Source organism: Anguilla rostrata, chromosome 14, assembly GCF_018555375.3.
Source record: "Anguilla rostrata isolate EN2019 chromosome 14, ASM1855537v3, whole genome shotgun sequence".
Classification (NCBI taxonomy): Eukaryota; Metazoa; Chordata; class Actinopteri; order Anguilliformes; family Anguillidae; genus Anguilla; species Anguilla rostrata.
The window spans coordinates 18,737,263-18,756,544 of record NC_057946.1 but is presented as its reverse complement, the minus strand read 5'-3'; the positions used below and the strand labels follow the sequence as shown (position 1 = coordinate 18,756,544).

Sequence of the window (19,282 nt, the reverse complement as noted above, 5' to 3'; positions counted from 1 at the left end):
TTGGAACGTGGCTCATTTTTGACACAGTACTGCTTGAGCTATCTACTTCCTGCCTCCAAATGATTTGTGTATATCAAAACTTTCTCCCCTTGCCAAAGGCTTGCCCCTTAGCAGTAGTGGTCTTAATTGCGGCTCAGATTAGTCATTAGTTGGAGCCACAGTTTGTGTTGGCTATTCATGACCTCTTGCCCCGGGTATTGGTTGTTGAAAGACATTGGTAATACCCTTAGGTCAATGGATCTCCTCTGTCAGGCACGACTACCATTTCCCAAGAGACTGTTGAGTGTGTGTGTGTGTGTGTATGTTTTTGTGCACGTGTGTGTGTCTTTTCGGGAACTAGATTTATAATTTGAAAAAAATGTTATTTTGATTGATTCCATTGAATCATTCAGGAAGAATATTTTTTTCCACATTTTAAAATTGTAATAGAAATGTTTACACAACTGGTAGTTTTAGTATAGTGCAACAGAGAAAAGAGGATGAGAGATATAAAGACATATCCCAGATAGCCTCTTGTCAAACCTTTTTGAAAATGATATTTTCTTCCGTCTTTTCGGTCTTTGTTTATCTTCATCAATGGAGGGTGTGATTAATTTTTGAGGGCACAGAAAGAGAAATGGCTGTTCCTCTCTGTTGCATGCTCTGCGAGGCAAAAAGTCGCCATGCAAGCTTGAAGGCACATCTTTCCACCCAGCACCTAAAGTTCAGCCACCTGCAATCTGATCCCTGCTCTTGTGTTACCGTCTCCGATTGCCCCCCGTGTTGGCCATTTTGTTTCTCTGGAACTTTCATTTGCACACCAGGCATGCAGTTCACATTCAGATTTATAAACGTTAAGCTCATAGCGCATGTGGGTCTGGCAATACGTGTTGTTAAATGGCATAATTATGAATCGAGTCTTTACACTGCTTTCCTCTTCAGTAAAACAGATGATAATTCCAAACAGGGTTTACAAGAGCTGAAGGGTTAAGCAGCAGGGTTGAAGTGTAATCTTGTGGCTTTCACTGTTGTTACTGCAGTTTATTTTAAGGGAGTTCAAGGAGAGAACCCAATTCTTGGAGCAGATACAAATATTTCAGATCTCCCTCTTAGTTTTGGAATATTAATAACTGAAGCCTTCACAGCAGAGCATTTTACCAACTTGTATTCATGAATGTTAATTGTGCGTAACTAATGTATGTAGGCTACATTAAAAAAAGCTACTAAAAAATAAATAACATTTATATATATATAATAAATGTTATTTATTTTTTAGTAGATTTTAAAAATGTAGCCTACTTACATATATATATATATATATATATATATATATATCAATTTGTAAGATCTTAAAACATCTTTATTTTTCTTTCATTGTGTGCTCAATGCGCTCGGCATTTAGAGACGGCATTCCACTCTGCGAATCCTTTAGGCAGTTGAAATGCAGGAATCTCCAATGTACAATGCCCGAGACATGAGATACCTTAGGTACTTAAAGCCCTTGCATGAACCTAATTTGTAGGATATATGGACGACTAGAAAGTCCGTTACATTAAAAACAACACGGATGACGCAAAATCGTCCCAATTAAAAAACATTATTTTCATTAAAAACATTAAAAGATCCATCCTGTCGGTCTGCATTTTTAAATAAAAGACTTCTTGGTTGTTTTGATTTGTTTGTGTGGCCTATAAAATGATGCGCTGTGAATAATATCATATAATCGGACTGGAAGTCCTCGTCTGGACACAGTACTTCGCTCAAGTTTATAGGCTAACTGCATTGGATTTTTTGCTGCACCATGTTATTTGATCTCACTCTTGCTGTGCTGGGAAGAAAAGCTCGCCTCTTTCCCACGCTCCTTAAACACGTGGTAATGAATTGGATTCTGAAATCCCGCCTTCTCTATTGAAACGTCACGCTCGCTCCACAGAATCCCCAACCCTAGACTCGAGGGCTCCGCCTTTCCCGTTCGCTCAAGGGTTTGGCTCAGGCGCCAAAATGCCTATCTTCAGACTTGCATGGTATTGTTAGAGGTTGCAATTGACGCTTTGTTGACGTTGTTTCTGTCTGTTATCGTTTTTCACGCACAACGCATGACATTTTTTATTTTATATCTATATTTATTTTCTTATTCGTAGTTCATAGGAAACATCGGAGGGATTTTTAAAACATGTTAGTAAAATTAAGAACTTTCCCACGCATCTGAGGACAAAAGTTAGACTATCGTACTATGCAAACAACCAGGTACCGTATCCGGCTTCAAATGTCAGTCTGGTTCAAACAGTAGTCTACTTTGTCTGCATGTGTTCTCAAGAGCAGAGAACTTACATTTGAAAGCATTGTGCTGATCTAACATGGAAAAACTTCTCACACAAATGTTTCCTCTTCTTATAGGTAAAACAGTCCATATCCTTTGTAAATAATTAACATCTGTACCTGCAAGCAGCTGTTTCATGAATATTTAAACTTCAAGATAGTGTGTCCTTTTTAAATTAAGATGTAGTTTTCCAACATACATTAATTTATTAAACAAAATTGACTTTATTCCACAATAACTTGATGGATGTCATATAATAACTGGAACGAAACCAGCCAAGTTTTATTTATTTATTATTATTATTATTATTATTATTATTATTGCATTACGGTCTGATTGTTTCATAATTCAAAATACCCTCATGCATAAGTTTCTATATACTAAAGTCATTTTTCTAAACAAAATATAAAACATACATCTGAATACACCAGAACAAATTCCTTTCACATTATAATTAGTAAAGATGCAATAAATTAAAATGCCTTTTAGCAATCAGTGATATTTATAAGAATGAACAGACTTAAAACAGCAACTGACATCCAGAAATGTGCTTATTTCGATGTCAGAGTGTAAGCCTGTGTTCAAGGTGGAGCGCATGCAATGTCTCTCCCAGGTATCATACATATGCCAAATCATGACTCATAAGATACCAGATTTTTTTATCAGATCCTCTGTTGAATCTCCTTGGCATGATTTTATTCATTTAGGGTCACTGTTCACATGGTGTCTCCTAAATAAATAAGCCTTTCCGACACCTCAAAGGTGTTGTCAGTTTTCCCATGCACCATTTTCAAGAAGAGATTGCAGTTGTTGAGGATTGTGGTATCTGCACCTGAGAGAGTAGCTACCCAAAGTAGCTTGCTGTCACTATGTATAATTGATCTCAACAACTGCTTCAGAACATGAATATACAACGCATGAAGAGCTGTAAAGCTGCCCTAAGATACACACCTTTATGCTACTTTCATGCCTGACACAGTGAATGCAACGGAATGTAAAGATTCTGTTCTCACCCAGCAGCTGCAGAGCCTTTTTTTTCTTTTTAAATCAGCCCACTAATACCCTACAGTATGAATTTAGGCTTCCCTTCTCAATTCACAGGAGCTTATAAATAGGCAATTCAATGACAATTTACACATAATAAAATGTTTTTTAAAAACCACTAGAAGAACGTTTTTATTTAGAAAATAAATGACACACAAAGCTGACCTTCTGATAAAAATTTCAGTACATACAAATCAGAAGGAAGTCACATTTGGCCACATTTGGTGTCCTTTTCTTCCAACATGCACAACTAGCAACGGCTAAATATTCCCTATGGGTCCTGCAACTTAATCTGTATCCAGTCAATATATTAATGGCAATGATGCAGTCTAGACATTTGATGTGCTAAGGCACGCAGTCAAGAATGTACGAGAGGTTTATTATAACCACTGGCTGTCCACATATATTTTCAGTATGGTGTGTGAATTGTTGACACCATGAAACCATATTGGCTAGAAAGTCATGGGAGAGTTGTATTGACACATTTCAGTCTGGAGTTTCGGAGCCGACAAACAAATGGAGCAAAAGCTCAGTAAATCTTTTGTGGGTTTCCACGCCAAACTGCGGCATGTGAGCAAGTGGAGAACAGAGCAGAGTCACAGGCGTCCGGTTCCCACGGTGCTGCGCGCTGCGTGCCATTCTATGTGCCGCGCGCACCTCTTTCATTCACAGGAAGTTGCACTGGCTTTGTCATTTGAAGTGCCGCTTCTTGTCACTTAAAACAACAGGAATATCCGCCCTAAATAGTCAAATGCACCGTCTGAATAGGGGAAAGGTGTTTTATTTTAGTATAAACCGACAATAAATCAGATAGGTGCGCTATTTCAGTTGCTTTGTAGTAATCAAAGTAGCCTCTACTGGGTGTGTGTGGTGGCAGTGGAGAGGGGTTACACATCACTGGATCGACAATTTCGGATTGCCATTCATTTTTTCGCAGTTGTGCATTATGCATTTTTACCAGACGTGTATCCTGCAAACAACAGCGTAACGGTAGAATTATTGCGCAGGAGCAAGGGTCTGTCGCCCTGATTCATTATGCTAATATACAGCGGGTAGCTATTATTAAAAATACTCACAGCATGCGTACAGATAACCTTTACCGTTCTGCAAGCATGTACTTTATATGATGCTTACAGAACCTTTACAGTGACAACATATAGGCCCTACGAGGTTATATGGGATTGAAGATAGCATTTAGCTTTTGAGGGTTTATAACCTACACAGCTGTGAGTAGGCTAATAAGGATCCTATATATAAACTCATCCTGGTCTCTATTTACGAATCCATACGCAGGAGACATGTTAAAAAGTAAAGCAGAATTTGCGGAAGGAAAATCAGATTTAAACGAATTGCATTGTAATATTAGCATTTTAAATGCCACTGTTTAAGTATGCTGTCCATTTCTACATTGTCGCTAATTAAGACTACCCTTAATCACTTCAACAATATAACAGAACCAGTCTGAGAACAGCGTCGAGAGTTTCTGAAAATACTTCATTTTAGCACATAGGCCTGAATACTTCGCGAGTTTCATAGCAGTTTCAGATGATCGTTCATTTCCTCCGAACATCTGCAACAACGACTCAGCTTTAAATTACGTGTTTGGCACCCAGTTAATTATAGTCACCAAATAACATGTAATAAAAATGCGCGGTGCTGTCCGTCACACGTGTTTAATAATCAAGCTTGATGTTCAAATGCACAGAGGTCTGTACGTAACCGACAAACATTATATTCTGTAGAGTAGAATGAAATGCAATGTCAAAATCAATGTTTCCTTAAGTTTCGTGAAGCTGTCAGAGGTTCGAGTTACAGTCATTCTGCAGTTCCTTTATTATGGACCTTCTAATGACTAGCTACCCCACTCGTTTACTTTTTATCGCCGCTTTTTGGGGATGTAATGTCTGTCTTCTGGGTGGGAAGGAGAGCGTGACCAACATCAACGATTTTTTATTACTTCGGGAGGTTTGGTGCGCAAAACACGCCTTCTCTACAGTTTCAGGGTCCTGGACCCTCCCTAAACGAATCCGGCAGCCTATTACCTACCTCGGTCTCCGCCCCTGTCACAGGAGTTCGTTTTTATCGTGTTTCATTGTTATGCAAATATAGGACACGTAAAATAGCCCCCTCGCGCGCGCTCGGAGGCAGAGACTGACTGGGACCGCAGGAGGAACAGGCAAAGCAAAGGGGAACGCAGAGGATTCCAAAGTACGTCGCCACAACCCGTCCAAGTGTACAGGCAAGAAATGTTAATCTAATTAAGTCAGTTCTTATAATTTAATGTAGAGAATAAATATCTGTCAAAGTTTTATAACGCCTTGAAGTGCCGTAATACCTTTGTTTAACATCCAATCTGTCTATCCTGTGTCCCACAGTCACCCCTTGCTAGACAACGCGGCGGCTCCAGGGGAATCTAGGTGGGGACGTCTGAAGCGCAGTCATAGGGCATATATCACAAGAAGACCCTGACCGACCCCATCGGCCTGTTGACCGACATCTTTTGGAGATATTCACTTTGAATTATTCTCGCTCACGTTTTAAGAAACGCTAGTTCTGTTGCTTAACAACTGCAATAACCCTGGTGCTGCTACTACATCGGAGGAAGCGGAAGGGGAGACTACGTATAACATTTTATTTGGATTTCTTTTAAAAGTACCTTTAAAAAGACATTTTTGTGTTAAAACATTTTGTAGGGGCTTGGATTTCTCAGCCATTGACAATATTTTGCACACCGAGTGTGTACATTTCTCTGTCCTTTTTGGGATATACCTGTCTTGTTTCTCATAACTCCCATTGCAAATCAGAGTTCTTTGACTGATAGTAATCAGTAATTCGGCATTTCAGGACTTTCCACGTCAAGAGAAAAACCCTCAAAGGCAAATCTCACCGCGAAAGACGGGGTCGCGTTCTGAATCCATTTACACCATGAGCCAGGCGGAGATATCTACTTGTTCTGCACCACAGAGAGTATTCCAAGAAGCAGTGAAGAATGGCAACACAAAGGAACTCCACTCTCTTCTGCAGAACATGACAAACTGCGAGTTCAACGTCAACTCCTTCGGGCCCGAGGGACAGACGGCGCTGCATCAGTCAGTCATTGACGGTAATCTCGAACTTGTCAAATTGCTGGTGAAATTCGGTGCCGATATTCGTCTGGCCAACAGGGAAGGGTGGAGCGCCCTGCATATTGCGGCATTTGGAGGACATCAAGACATAGTCCTATACCTCATCACCAAGGCAAAGTACTCCTCTGGCGCACGGTGAGCCGTTTTTTCGCTGTCAGGTAAACACGGAGAACCAGGCTCTTGTAAACCTGCGTTTCAATTTACCTAGCTGTGCCAAAATAGACGGCTACATCCCGTTTCTTTAAAGCCAAATGGGGTCTGTGCTACTCGTGAGGTGAAACACCGCATGGTTCTGTCTGCTTTCAGCACAAATCTTGATAAAAATGAACGCCCTGCTGTTGCGTTGGTACTTAAGCATTTTCTTGAATGTGTAAATAGTTAGACCTAGACGGATAAACATGTTGGTGTTCGCACCCGAGGCTAGACCTCTTATTGCCGCTGTTAAAATGAAACGCTTCTTTATCGGGCTTCGTATGAAGTGTTCACCTGTAGCTAGTGCTCACTTGTTTGGCCTTTTAAATTATTTGTGTTTGAATAAAGATGGCACTTGATGCTATAGCTGCATGCTGGAAAATCTGAAAGGGAAGAGGTGAACACGGGAATGAAGTCCATCAATCTGGCTAAATGCTGTTTTTAACATTTGGGTTTATCAATTAGGCTAACGATTTGGGTTTTGTTTCATTTTTTTTTTTCAAAAAGCGGCGCTACGCTGCCCCGTTTATATTTTAATGGATTCATAATTATAACAACTGCCTAAAAGTTCTGAAGTACTGTACAAAATAGCTTTACTTTGTTTCTTTGTAAAAGTAGATGAATGCGCTCTGCCTTCACCAAGCAGACGACTGGCAAAAGCTTCAGGCCAGTAAGACCAGAGTCAATGGTTAATGTGTTTTACCGCTGCTTTCGCTTTGTATCAAAACGTCAGGAAAGTCGCATTTGGAATATACCTTATAATCTCCTTTCAGTATTTTATTAACGCCCTGGTCATTACTGTGAATGCAGGCTAGGTTTTATTTATGAAGGTACATTGAGAAGATGCATTTAAATTATGTTGTGGTTCTTAACAAATTTGTAGGATAAAATGTTTAGGGTGACTTGATGTCTAAGCTGCTTCGGTCTCTTTAATATTTACGATCCCTTGAGGAGATCCCACATCACGCCTAAATTTGTATCTAACCACCTTTTCAAAATATATTTTTCTTGAGAACACTCCTCTAGCCTATTTTATATTTGGTTTTCTTTGCCAGCTACCTCGACTGTATAGTATTCAAGGGTATTAGACTTGTTCACATGGTTATTGCAAGATTTCAGCTTTTGGAGATACTTCAGGATTCATTTGAAGAATGTCTGAGTCGATGGAGACATCTGATATTAACCCGTTCGACGCTTGCTACATTATCTTTTGAAGTGAAAAGGAAAGGAAAAAGAGCATGTGGTAGCGTGGACATTATGTTCAATTAAACTGTAATGTTGGAATTTTATTAAATAGAATTGATTTCGTTTAATAAAATTATATGTTAACAACGAGTAGATTTATCACTAACATCCCCACCCACAACTTCAGAACGAGCTTTCGGTCATCAGTCGGAATTTATTTCCCACAATACAACCAAACATTTTTCTGTCGAGCAAGCTAAACATCGTTTATTTATGTTTTTCTTCTAAAGGCATGGTAAAATAATTGCAAATAATAGTTTAGCAGCTGAACGCATGTGTTATCGTTCCATTTTCTTTCCATTTGATCTTTAATGTTGATTTAGCTTCAAAAATAGAATTTAATGCATGACTTAAAAATGCAGGGAGCTTTGTTGCACAAAAGCGAAGCCTTTAACGCCCCCTAGTGCCTGTTTTGGTAACTGCAGGAGCTGAGGCTAACGAATAGTTACTACTGAGCAGGACTTTGAACTTTTTATTGTTACTGTATTACTATGAATATTGTCATTAATTCTACATGACTATAGCAGGAAAATCGACAGACACAAACTGCCTGCTGCATTTTGAAAGTCATGGCACCCTAATGTTCGTTTCAATGCTGCTTATATATAACTTTGTTTTTATTTTAAATTCAAAGGCCAACAGTGAGAATGATAATAGAATTACATCAGAGATATTTGATGAAAAGCCCAGTATGTATTGTTGTATGTGTGTGGGTGTGTGTGCATGTATGTGTTTCTGTGTTGCATGCATTTGTTGTGTCATATTTTAGACGTACTCTGTGTCACCCCTGCTCCTAGTGTGGCCTTGTGTGGCTGGGCATTGCCGAAAGTGAGACCAGGGATTGTGGACTGTCCGTGTACCTGGAAAAACAAAAGCGATTAACATTGAGGACCAGATTGGTATAAACATTTTTTAAAATATGCATCGCTTGTCTTAAACTTGAGATCTTTTTTTTTTTTTTTTTTAAATATTGCACTGATAACTGTTGTTAATGGTTGGTTTCATACCAACATTTATTTTTTTTCTAAATAGAAAAAAGAACACAACAAAATACTATTGTATAAAAAGCTCCAGGTTATATTGTCTTTTTCGTGTGTTACTTTGTAAAACGTAATGTTTGCAAAGACGTTTGTATCTCTGTGATTGGGTGTATGTATATCTATATATATGAATATATATAAAAGCTGAGAAAAATCTTGGAGCACTTTCTTTTCTGAAGTGCAGTCCTCCTGTTGTAATAAAAGGGGAACAATACATTTGATGGTAAGATCATTGTATCAAAAATTGCACGATGCATAGTTATTTCGCTTGACCGTGTCATAACATTTATGGCACACAAGTAAAATGACTAAATAGGTTTAAATGAATGAAAAGTGCTGAAATTGTTTTTGGACCAAGTTCTGTTTGCTTTGCTTTTTTTTTTGCAAACAAAAGGTTGAGTTTCATGAGTGATGTGGATGTTCCATCGTGTTGATTTGATTTTTCTTTTTCTTTTTTTTTTTGTTGTTTTGTTTGTTTCTATTTTTTGAATGTTGTAACACTGTGATCATGTGTGGAGAGGGACCGTGTGCTGTAATTTTGTACGTTTGTGTACAAGCCAGTAAAGAAATCATTAAACTTTCTCAATTGTGTTGTGACTGTGTTGTGCACCTTGCCCCTCTCTACCCTTGCTCTGAAATAATGGCCCAGGATGGCGGGAAGGAGGGGGAGGGTGGGAGGGAGGGGGGGAGGCTGGGAGGGAGGGGGGGTGGAGGGTTCCTTACAGAGCCAGTCTGTCCTCGGTCTATTCTCTCACTTCCTTTTGTAACTCCTGTGACCTTTTCACATGCTGGATAAAAGAGCCCAGAGAATGCTGGGTAGTGTGTTTCACTGGAGGATTCCCTCTCCATACAGGTTTTATATTACTCTTTACACAAGGCGAGGCTGCTGCTGCTGCTGCTGCTGCATGCTCTGGTTCCACCTTCTTTAGGTTTCACTCAAATCCCTGGCCTGTTAGAGTTCTGTCCTCAGCTCTCAGCGCTCTCTGAGTCTGTGTCTTCAAACACACCTGTACGTTCACTGCAAACACCATCTCCACTGTCCACTGCACTGTGTGTGTGTGTGAGCGCGCATGGATTAAACATGGAGATCTTGTAATAATGTGACCCTCCACAAAAATCTAAGTTTAACATAATCTTCAGTGACCTGAGTCTTTTACTATGTACTGTACACTAATGAAGGGGTGCCCTATGATGGCATGATTGTCATGTCTTTTATTTTACTGCATAGCCATTCAAAATGGACTGCTTCTGGTCCTCATTGCATTTCCAAATACACTTTATTTAAACAAAATTTGCAAGTAAATGTGACTACTTTAACAATGCAAGGTTTATCATTAATATATGGCTTCAAGTCACTTGTGGGATAATTGTCTGATAAATAGTATACTGGGTATCATAAATATTGCTCTGTAGTGCTAGAGAACAATTGTCACATATTTAAGCACAAACCCCAGGGTAACATAAGGGTCTTTGTGAAACTGACCCTTTAAAGGTTCATTAATAAATGCTTCTGTATGTTTAAACAGACTCTTTCTCTGGGGTCTATTTTCTCATGAAATAATCCAGGTGGCTTTTGGGTAATCCTGCACCAAATGGCTAAAATAGTTAAATGACTCAATTGATCAATTCTGAACCCAGAACTGCACTGGAAATGAAGCTGTAAAGTGGTGCTAAGTTTAACTTTCAATGTCAAGAAAAAACGTGTATGTCCATTCCTCTGGTTTTCAAACATAGAAAGTTCCTGTATAGCTCTATGTATCATCAGTTTCATAGCTCAACAACTAAGAAAGTTGGTTCAGAACCACACCTGACTAAATCATAATGTTATGTTGGTAAAAAATAAGCCTTTCTTGTTCTGCTGTTCATACAAGTTTCATTATTTGGAATATTGAAAAGGTTTTGTGTGCAAAATATATTTTTAAATATATATATGTATATATGTATGTACACATATTTGTATCCTTCAGTTGTATATACAATGCAAACCCATATGCACACCATATATGCTACATGATAGACCTTGCACCATATTTTAAATGTTATTTTGAAGGAAAGATAAAGCTTTGCCAAGGTTTTACATATGAGGGACATTACGTCCTGTTGACCAGAACAGCCCTGCCACATCTCTCGCTCTCTCTTTCTCTGTTGCTCTCTCACTTCTGCAGGATGTTTTTGTTGAGTTGGATTTCCATTGTCCAGTGGCGGAGTTGGCTGCAGTCCCAGAGCTGCAACAGAGAGGCCCCCTAATAGATTCTTCATGTGCCTGCTGCAGATTAGAGCAGGAATTTGGAAATTATTTTAGCAGAGTCCAACAAAAAGCAGGGAGACAGCTGAGGCTGGGTCTGCAAAGTAAAAACGCAGGATTTGCTGTCTTTCTGCGCATTTGTGTGTGTGTGTGTGTGTGGGCACTCTGTCTGCAGCCTACCTGTAGGGCTGTACTTGTGTGGGTCACGTTAATTCTTTTGTTTTTCAGGTGTGAGAGGGTGGGGTCAGGGTGCAAGTTTCACAATGCGCAAGTCTAGGAACAGCTATGGAGAACTCCTGGCCCCAACAGAAAACTCCAAAACCCAGCAAATGCTGGGACAGTGTTATATCAGCACTGACATGAACAGTGCATTCACAACCCATTGCACATCATCTAATAAGGTTTCAAGTTACAAGCCTTTTTTTAAAGGGTTTTCTTTTGCCTCTACTAGCACCAACAGACATGTGCAGCCATTTTGGATGTGAAAACAGCACATTCTTAGGAGTTGAACTCATCCAGCTGGGCCACTGACAGGGGGACGCGGAGGAGCAAAGAGGGGATCATGTAACTGCACTCCCTCAACTTTCAGGGGAAGGAAGACACATTTTCCCCATGTTAAACCTGCCACCTTCAAAAGAAAGAGACACCACTGCAATAAAGAAAAATGAAGTGTGAAAAAAGGAAATAATTATGTACTTGACCCAATAAATTCTTTTCCCACATTCCCAGACATGGCAGATTAAATCCAGAGGCTCCAGTGGGATGAACTGAGATGTGCTGGAACGTCTGGAGTTGTCTTCCCACACAAGATGAATCAGAGAGGGAAATGCTGCCGAGAGCATTTATTTGTGTCTTTGGGTATATTTGCTAATATTTTCAATATTTTGTTTTTGATGCATTTATGTTTTATAGATTTACCAATAACATGGATCCTTGAAAAGTAAGTCAAGAGATTTCCCGGGCATCTGAACATTTTTGGAACGACCGAATGAACACAGCAAATACAGAGTAGTATGGTAAACACAGTGGAGAGTGTACGGATTGGGACTGAATGATACAGTAACCAGGGCGCTCACTATCTACCATCACTATCACTATTTGAACTCCTGAGTTTCTCCAGGCCAACCGATAAATGAAATAAGAAGAAATGTGGCCCGGGTCTGATGGCTGGTCACCTTTTCTAGAGACACATCAGGTCAGACAGACACAACTACACCTCTGCCCACCACAGCAGAGTAAAACAGTGCGGGGAATGGGAGGTGGGACAAGGATGGAGTAAATCAGAGTGAAGTCATGGTGTGCACAATTGCAACAAAATTAATTTAAAAAATGAAGGCCTGTTTATACCAATTTCATAATGTTGCGGATGATGGACTGAATCTGTGACCAAAGCTTTTGTCATCAGAAAGAAGACGGACGGACACTGAATAGTTTCAGCTGTGCTTCAGTTTCCTAATCTGAGTCTAATCTGATTTGCTGCTCTTTGGTTAAGTGATTGGCAGGTCCGCGGTGTTCAGTCCTGATCAGGTGTTCGTGTTGTGGAGCCGCAGTTTGGAGTCCTGAATCACTGAATCACCTGTTGCGAGTCTTTGGGCTGTTGGAGGAGAAGCGAATCTCAGACCGCGGTGAGCGCATCTCTCTGGGGCTGAGGACGGACACAGCGGCTGTACGGTTACCCTCGAAGCCTGCGCACAGAGAGGGAGAGATGGAGAGGGAGAGGGAGACAGGTGGCCAGGCCGGTCCTTGCTTGCCCTCAGTTCCTTTTAACTTTCTTTCATTCTTTCACTCCATTCTGCTCTCCCCGGCACACAGTGACAAGCCGGCCCATTCACTCCCTCATTCTTCTCTCTCCTCCTCTTTTGTCCCGGCCGCTGAGCCCTGTTCAGCTCTATTCATGTCCCAGACGGCCCGCCATTGACTGGACCCCCCAACCCCCAGCGCCCCCCTCCCCCCGGCTCCCCATTCTGTTGGGTCCCCACCCCACACTCAGCAGCTGCTATGCTAATGAGCGAAGGAACCGGCGAGGGTGGAAGAGAGGCAGGCAGCGCTACAGCACAGAGGGACGGGGGGACGGGGGTCCCACTCTTCCACTTCAATAAAATGTTGGAGGCCCATAGCAGCAGGACCTGTTACACAAAAGGAGAAGCAGCCCCCCCTCCCTCCTCCCCATTCTCATTCAAATCTGATTTATACCCAGCCTTACAGGGGAGAGCCATCACAGCAGTGTGTAAAGTAACCTGCTCCTGCCCTCAAGCCCAGTGCTCAGTACAGACCAGCCTGTGTATGTGCCTGTGTGTGTGTGTGTGCGTATGTGTGTGTGTGTGTGTGCCTATGCGTGTGCGTGCTCATTCCTCTGTTTGAAACGACACCATCTCCATACCATTACACAGCCTAGCAACTGACACCTGTCAGCGACACACCTTCTCTCCTTCCCATTCACACACACACACAAACACAATCCACCACATTCACATTTACACACACACACACACACACACACACACACACACACACACACAAACACAATCCATCACATTTACACACATACACACAACTTGCGCATGCACATACACACAAAATCTGCCGCATTTACGCTCTCACACACACATATACACACACACACCCCCTCTCTATATTCTGCGAAATGCGCTGCTTAATCAAGAGACGATCTGCATTTCTCATGTCGATCAAATACTTTATTTCTGCCCTGTGCCTATGTTACTGAGACATCTGGAAGACAGAAGAATGGACTTTACTCGCAATGAAAGAAAAAGAGACTGCAAGGAGAAAAAAGGGGGAGGGGGATAAACAACAAAAAGGATGGAGAAAAGAGAACCATAAACAAACAAAGGGCCTGAGCGGGCTGGGGGTGCTGAGTAGTGGTGGTTGTTTGGGGGAGGTGGGGGGGGTGGCAGCTGGGAGGGCCCCTGGGTTATTTACCCGGTGTCTCTGTACTGCGTGACCTGATGCCCTGCGGGGCGGGGCAGCCCATGTGACATCTGCCTGCCTGCACACAGAGGGCAAGAGAAGGGCCATATGGAGCGTCCGACCCCGCCCCCAGCCACATCGCTGCACTGTCCTGCTGCCCAGCCCCTTTGTCCCGCCCGGGTGCGCGTCCCTGTTTCGGTTTGGGGAATCATTCCTGTACAGGAGGGCGTGTGTGTGCGTGTGTGTGTGTGCATAGAAGGAGAGGGGGAATCACAGCATCTGAGACACAGTGATGCAACAGGCTGCAGGGTCATGACATCAGATACTGGGTCTTCTGCTGCGTGTGCTAGTGAGAGAGAGAGAGAGAGAGAGAGAGAGAGAGAGAGAGAATGAGAGTGATTGAGATAGAGGAAGAAATGTGAATGTGGCAGGGCTGATGATGATGATAATAATAATAATAATAATAATAATAATAATAATAACAAAAGTGTAGTTTAATGGGTACGGAGCTAGGCTTGTAACCTAAAAGTCACAGGTTTGATTCCCAGATGGAGCACTGCGGTTGTACCCTTGAGCAAGTCACTTAACCTGCATTGCTTCAGTATATATCCAGCTATATTAATGAATGCAATGTACATGCTACATAAAAAGTTGTGTAAGTCACTCTGGATATGAGCGTCTGTTAAATGCCTGTAACGTGATGTAATGTAGCCACAGCAGAACACATAACAGAGAGGAAACAGTATGTGAACAAATCACCTTGAAATGCTCCAAATTAAAAAAAGCCAAATGTTAGCAGCTCAATTCCTGGCAGGCTGTCTTCTCCAGACCGACTTACACAGCTTATATTCTTTAACAACCCATTTACACTGCTAGGTATTTGCTGAAGCAATTGAGGTTAAGTACCTAGCTCAAGGGTATAACGGCAGTACCCCACCTGGCAACCAAACCTACAACCTCGGAGCTGCAAGCTCAGTTCAGTAACCAACACGCTACCCTGCCACCCAGTTTGTGTTCCAGCTTGCCAACTTACATTCATCAAGGCATGATTTGTCAGGCAATGCATCATAGTTATTTAATTTATGTCATTCTTTTCTTGTTTTGTACATGCTTTGGCAGCACTGCCCTGATTGTACTGAGAAATAAAGCACTGTTGAATCTAATTAAAGTGAGATGTCGGGTTATTTTGACAACAGGAATTAATGTCCATTATATGCAATATGTACGCACACATACACACACACACACACACACACACACACACACACACACACACGCACGTGCGGTGTTGCACTAAACCTCATATTCCAAAAGTGTCACACCTCCATCTGACCTCAGTTCCCTGCTTGTGTGGAAACGTCTCTGTAGACCACTGTTACTCAATCCATTCCAGTGTGTATGCGGAGGTGTGTCAATATTTCACCTCAGCAGTGCTTACAGGAAGGTCAGGAGGTTAGCACACATTATAAGTATAGTGAAAGTCATTCATTTCTATGCTCTTTCATGCAGTATAATTCTCTTTAGGAAAAAAAGAGATAAATACCATGGAACTGCTCTTCGCTTAATTTTCTGAAGATAAAAATCTCAGAATTTATTATTTCTGTCTTGGAATTATGCAACAAGTGTTATCCATTCTTCTTCTGCTTATTATTATTATTAATATTATTATTATTATTATTAGTAGTAGTAGTAGTATTAGCCACACATTGTAATTCCTGGTGGAACTTTGTAGTTGTACCATTGTGAGGCTAAGTTTCATCAGCTGCCCCAGAAACAATCTGTGTAAGTAGGTTAATAATTGGAATGAAGAATGTCAGTGAATTGTACTGTGCAGCCATTTTTTTTTGCCACTTAAATAAAGAAATATGAAAAACAGCCGAGCAAAATCATCAACTTTGATTGTCCTGTTTGTAGTTTTTATACCTGCATTAATCTTCCCAACAGCTTAAAAGCAGATATATGAAAGCATATTTAGTGAACTCAGATAATATTTCACGGAACTTATAATTCAAATGACTTTGACAAAGTTAATCAGATATGCATTTCTGTTGTAGGCTACAGGTACACCATAATTCCGTTGCTAGGAAAGTTGATTAGTGATCCAGACATCACCAAACGCCAGTGTGATCTGTACACTTTGTAGGCCCACAATTAGACATGTGTGTGTACTCTTCATGTGTCTGTTTGTTTCCCTTGTGTCTGCATATGTGTGGGTACATATGCATGTCTGTGTGTAAGTCCGTGTATATGCATATGAGTGTGTGCACAGGCATGTGTGTGTGTGCGTGTGTATGCGTGCATGCATGTGTGTGTGTGTGTATGTGTGTGTGTGTGTGTGTGTTTGTGTGCATGTGTGTGTGTGTGGGTGTGTGTGTGTGCGTGTGTGCGTGTGTGTTGGAAAGTAATTACAGAGAATAAAGGCCCGGTTGTACAGAGTGGAACTCTGGGTTTGAAGTGAGAGGGGAGCTGCTTTTCTGTTTGGCTGGGCACACTGAATGGGTCTATTCAGCTGCCCCTCACTGCATGCTTTCATTCTCTCTATTGTCATCCCCCTCCCCCTATCTCCCCCTCTCCCCCTTCCCTCTCCCTGCCTCTCTGTGTCCTGTGTGCTGGGAGGAGCTTTGGGTGGGGTACTGGAATGGGGGGCAAGCCTAAAGGGGAAGTGTGAGGGGGAGTTGCGGGTGAAAATGGAAGCTGGGGGGAGGGGTGGAAAAGAAGAATGAAGGAGTAATGGGGGTGACAGCAGGCCACAGGTTTCCAACTCGCCCCCCCTCCCTTTTACTTTCTCCACTTTCCTGTGTAAATGTACTTTTTTAAAAACTCAGACTAAACAATATTAACCCCCCTCATGGGATTGTTTATTTTGAATTCTTTGTTTTACTTTATAATATGAAAGAAATACATGTCCTGTATATATATAATAATTAAGAAACACAATGGGATTGTGGGTGAGCAACAGCAGACACAATATACAACATACACCAGTGAAGTCTTACAAAAAGTCTGCAGAGACTCTGGGTTGCACACATGCACCAGGGAATTAAAGCCAAAGTAATTATTAATTAGAGCTCATAATAATTTTCAACTGACATTTAAAATGTATGTTAAGTTCCAGAAAGATTGATTTAAAAACATTTCAAGGAAAGGAATACATTTGCCTGCCTGCTAATGCCTTAGTGTCCGAAAGTATTATCCGTGGTATAGACTGCCATTGTCATTGTGTGACTTATTATTGTGAATATATTTTGGGTGAAATATTCTATCCGATTCTATTCTATTCTATCGTTCTCACTCCTTTCCATTCAATTTCATTCCATTCCACACTGCAACACAATGCAACAATTCCACAATAGATAATGGTCTATGGGTAGAATTACAAATACAAACACTGACCAGGTATTCATGGTAACAATGTAAATGCAAAAAATGTTCACAAAATAAAACTTCTTTCAATCTTCAGAATAGATTTACAAGTAATTTTGCTTGAAAAATGTTTTATTTTGAAATTAAAAACACATTTGTACTCAGCAGTACATATGCATGTGGGTGGTACTTGACATATTAAAAATGGGATATTAGGAATTATGTTATTTCAGAAACATAAATTGGTTGCTTGAAAAAGAACTAAAACACCACGCTGGATATTTGGCAAATCACTCCGATTATTTCATAATCATATTTCATGTCTACAGCCAGGACATGTGGCTACGCATTGGCAGTCCTCTGCTTTAATACAGTCATGAGACAGGGTGTCTGTGAGCCACTCCTGTTCAGGTTTGCCCAGTATTCCAGGGCTCTTGGGAATCAGTGATCAGCAGGGGGCAGCTGCCCTCACTGCAGACCATGCAGCCTGGAAGACTTTCCTGCAGACTTCCACGTCCATGTTTTCCACTTAGTCTGTCCCTCGTGTGGGGCTCATGATGTGCCACTAGAGTACTGGGCTCTGTTAAAATCATCTTCCTGGTCTATACGTAATATGGATGTTTATATATGTTTCCAGGAAGCTTTTTTCCTGAAGGTAATTTTCTTGAAAATTAACTTGAGACCCCCAAGTCTCAATTCTAGCCTTTCACCATCTGATGTGTCACTTATGTATTAAAGAACTGTGCGAAATTTTGGTTTCACATTAATTTAAATGCACATAAAGTTAAATGCTATCATGAAGTTTTATGGCTTAGTGTTATTTTTCTACATGCAAATGTTCTGTTAAGAATAATATTATATATCTCACAAGTAAATGGCAACTGCCAAAAACTAGGTCACATTACACCCTGGTATGGTCAAAGTCAAATGTCAGAAATGCTAGTTCAAAAGCGTTTAATAAAATTAACATATGTTTGGGTATCCACACAAAAATAGTATTTTAATGTAAAATGTTACAGTCCCCCATCCCTCTTCAAGTAAATAAACAAATAAATATCAGAAACATATTTCTAATAAGTAGAGAAAGTGAAACTATTAGCATTCCTCATATTTTATGTATTTATTGGCTGACTCCAAATGTAACACACCCTACTTGAGTAATATTCCCTGTACGTAATGCAGTCTACAGAATTCAAAAAATGTTTTTCCCCACAAGCAGAATGTTTTCTTTTATATTTGACTATATTGAACTATATTTCATTTGACGCATGTCCACCCACTTCAGGATTCTGTTTAAATCATCTCACATTCTTAGATCACTACTTAGTAGATTCCAAACAATGAGCTAAACCCCCAGTTTTGTAGATCCGCAATCTTCAGAAATGCTGTATAAATATCATGATCATTAATGGAAACAGATGAATGTAACTGTTTTCAGTTACTTGTGAATTATTTATATAATAATTTGTTCATTATTAGATAAGTAATAATTTCAAACTAGTTCATTTTAAGTTTGAAGTATGGCATGGACTTGAAGGGTATTGCTTCACAATATGTACAGATTATATACATTTTTATGTGCATAAATATAATATCCAAGTATGCAATTTGTGCCAGTTTTTTGCATTCAGTGGTCAGTGACAAGAACATGTATTACTATTAGAATATAGGGGTGGGTAAGTTGGTTCCAATAAATAATATTCTTAACAATTTAACAATTTACTCAGAGGAGACAGGAATAAGCCAGTGTCCCTAGCAGTTTTCAACAGACTGGCCTCAAGAAGCAGGGGTGGGGGGTGGG

At 40.6% G+C, this 19,282-nt stretch overlaps 1 protein-coding gene across 2 annotated transcripts; it reads left to right on the top strand.

Annotated features, from left to right (window-relative positions):
• Positions 1-5,438: 5,438 nt before the first annotated feature.
• nrarpa (NOTCH regulated ankyrin repeat protein a) lies at positions 5,439-9,526 on the top strand. Of its 2 annotated transcripts, none has more exons than XM_064307799.1 (2): positions 5,439-5,582; positions 5,719-9,526. In XM_064307799.1, exon 2 carries the CDS (start codon positions 6,269-6,271, stop codon positions 6,605-6,607), a length of 339 nt encoding a protein of 112 aa, XP_064163869.1. In that variant the 5' UTR covers positions 5,439-5,582; positions 5,719-6,268; the 3' UTR covers positions 6,608-9,526. The 2 variants fall into 2 exon arrangements, with proteins under 2 accessions (XP_064163869.1, XP_064163870.1); XM_064307800.1 differs by having other exon boundaries at positions 5,441-5,551.
• The last annotated feature ends 9,756 nt before the right edge of the window (positions 9,527-19,282 follow it).

What these genes read in the sequence shown, in the direction of transcription:
- nrarpa (XM_064307799.1), top strand. Translation starts at nt 6,269, where the DNA reads ATGAGCCAGGCGGAGATATCTACTTGTTCTGCACCACAGAGAGTATTC.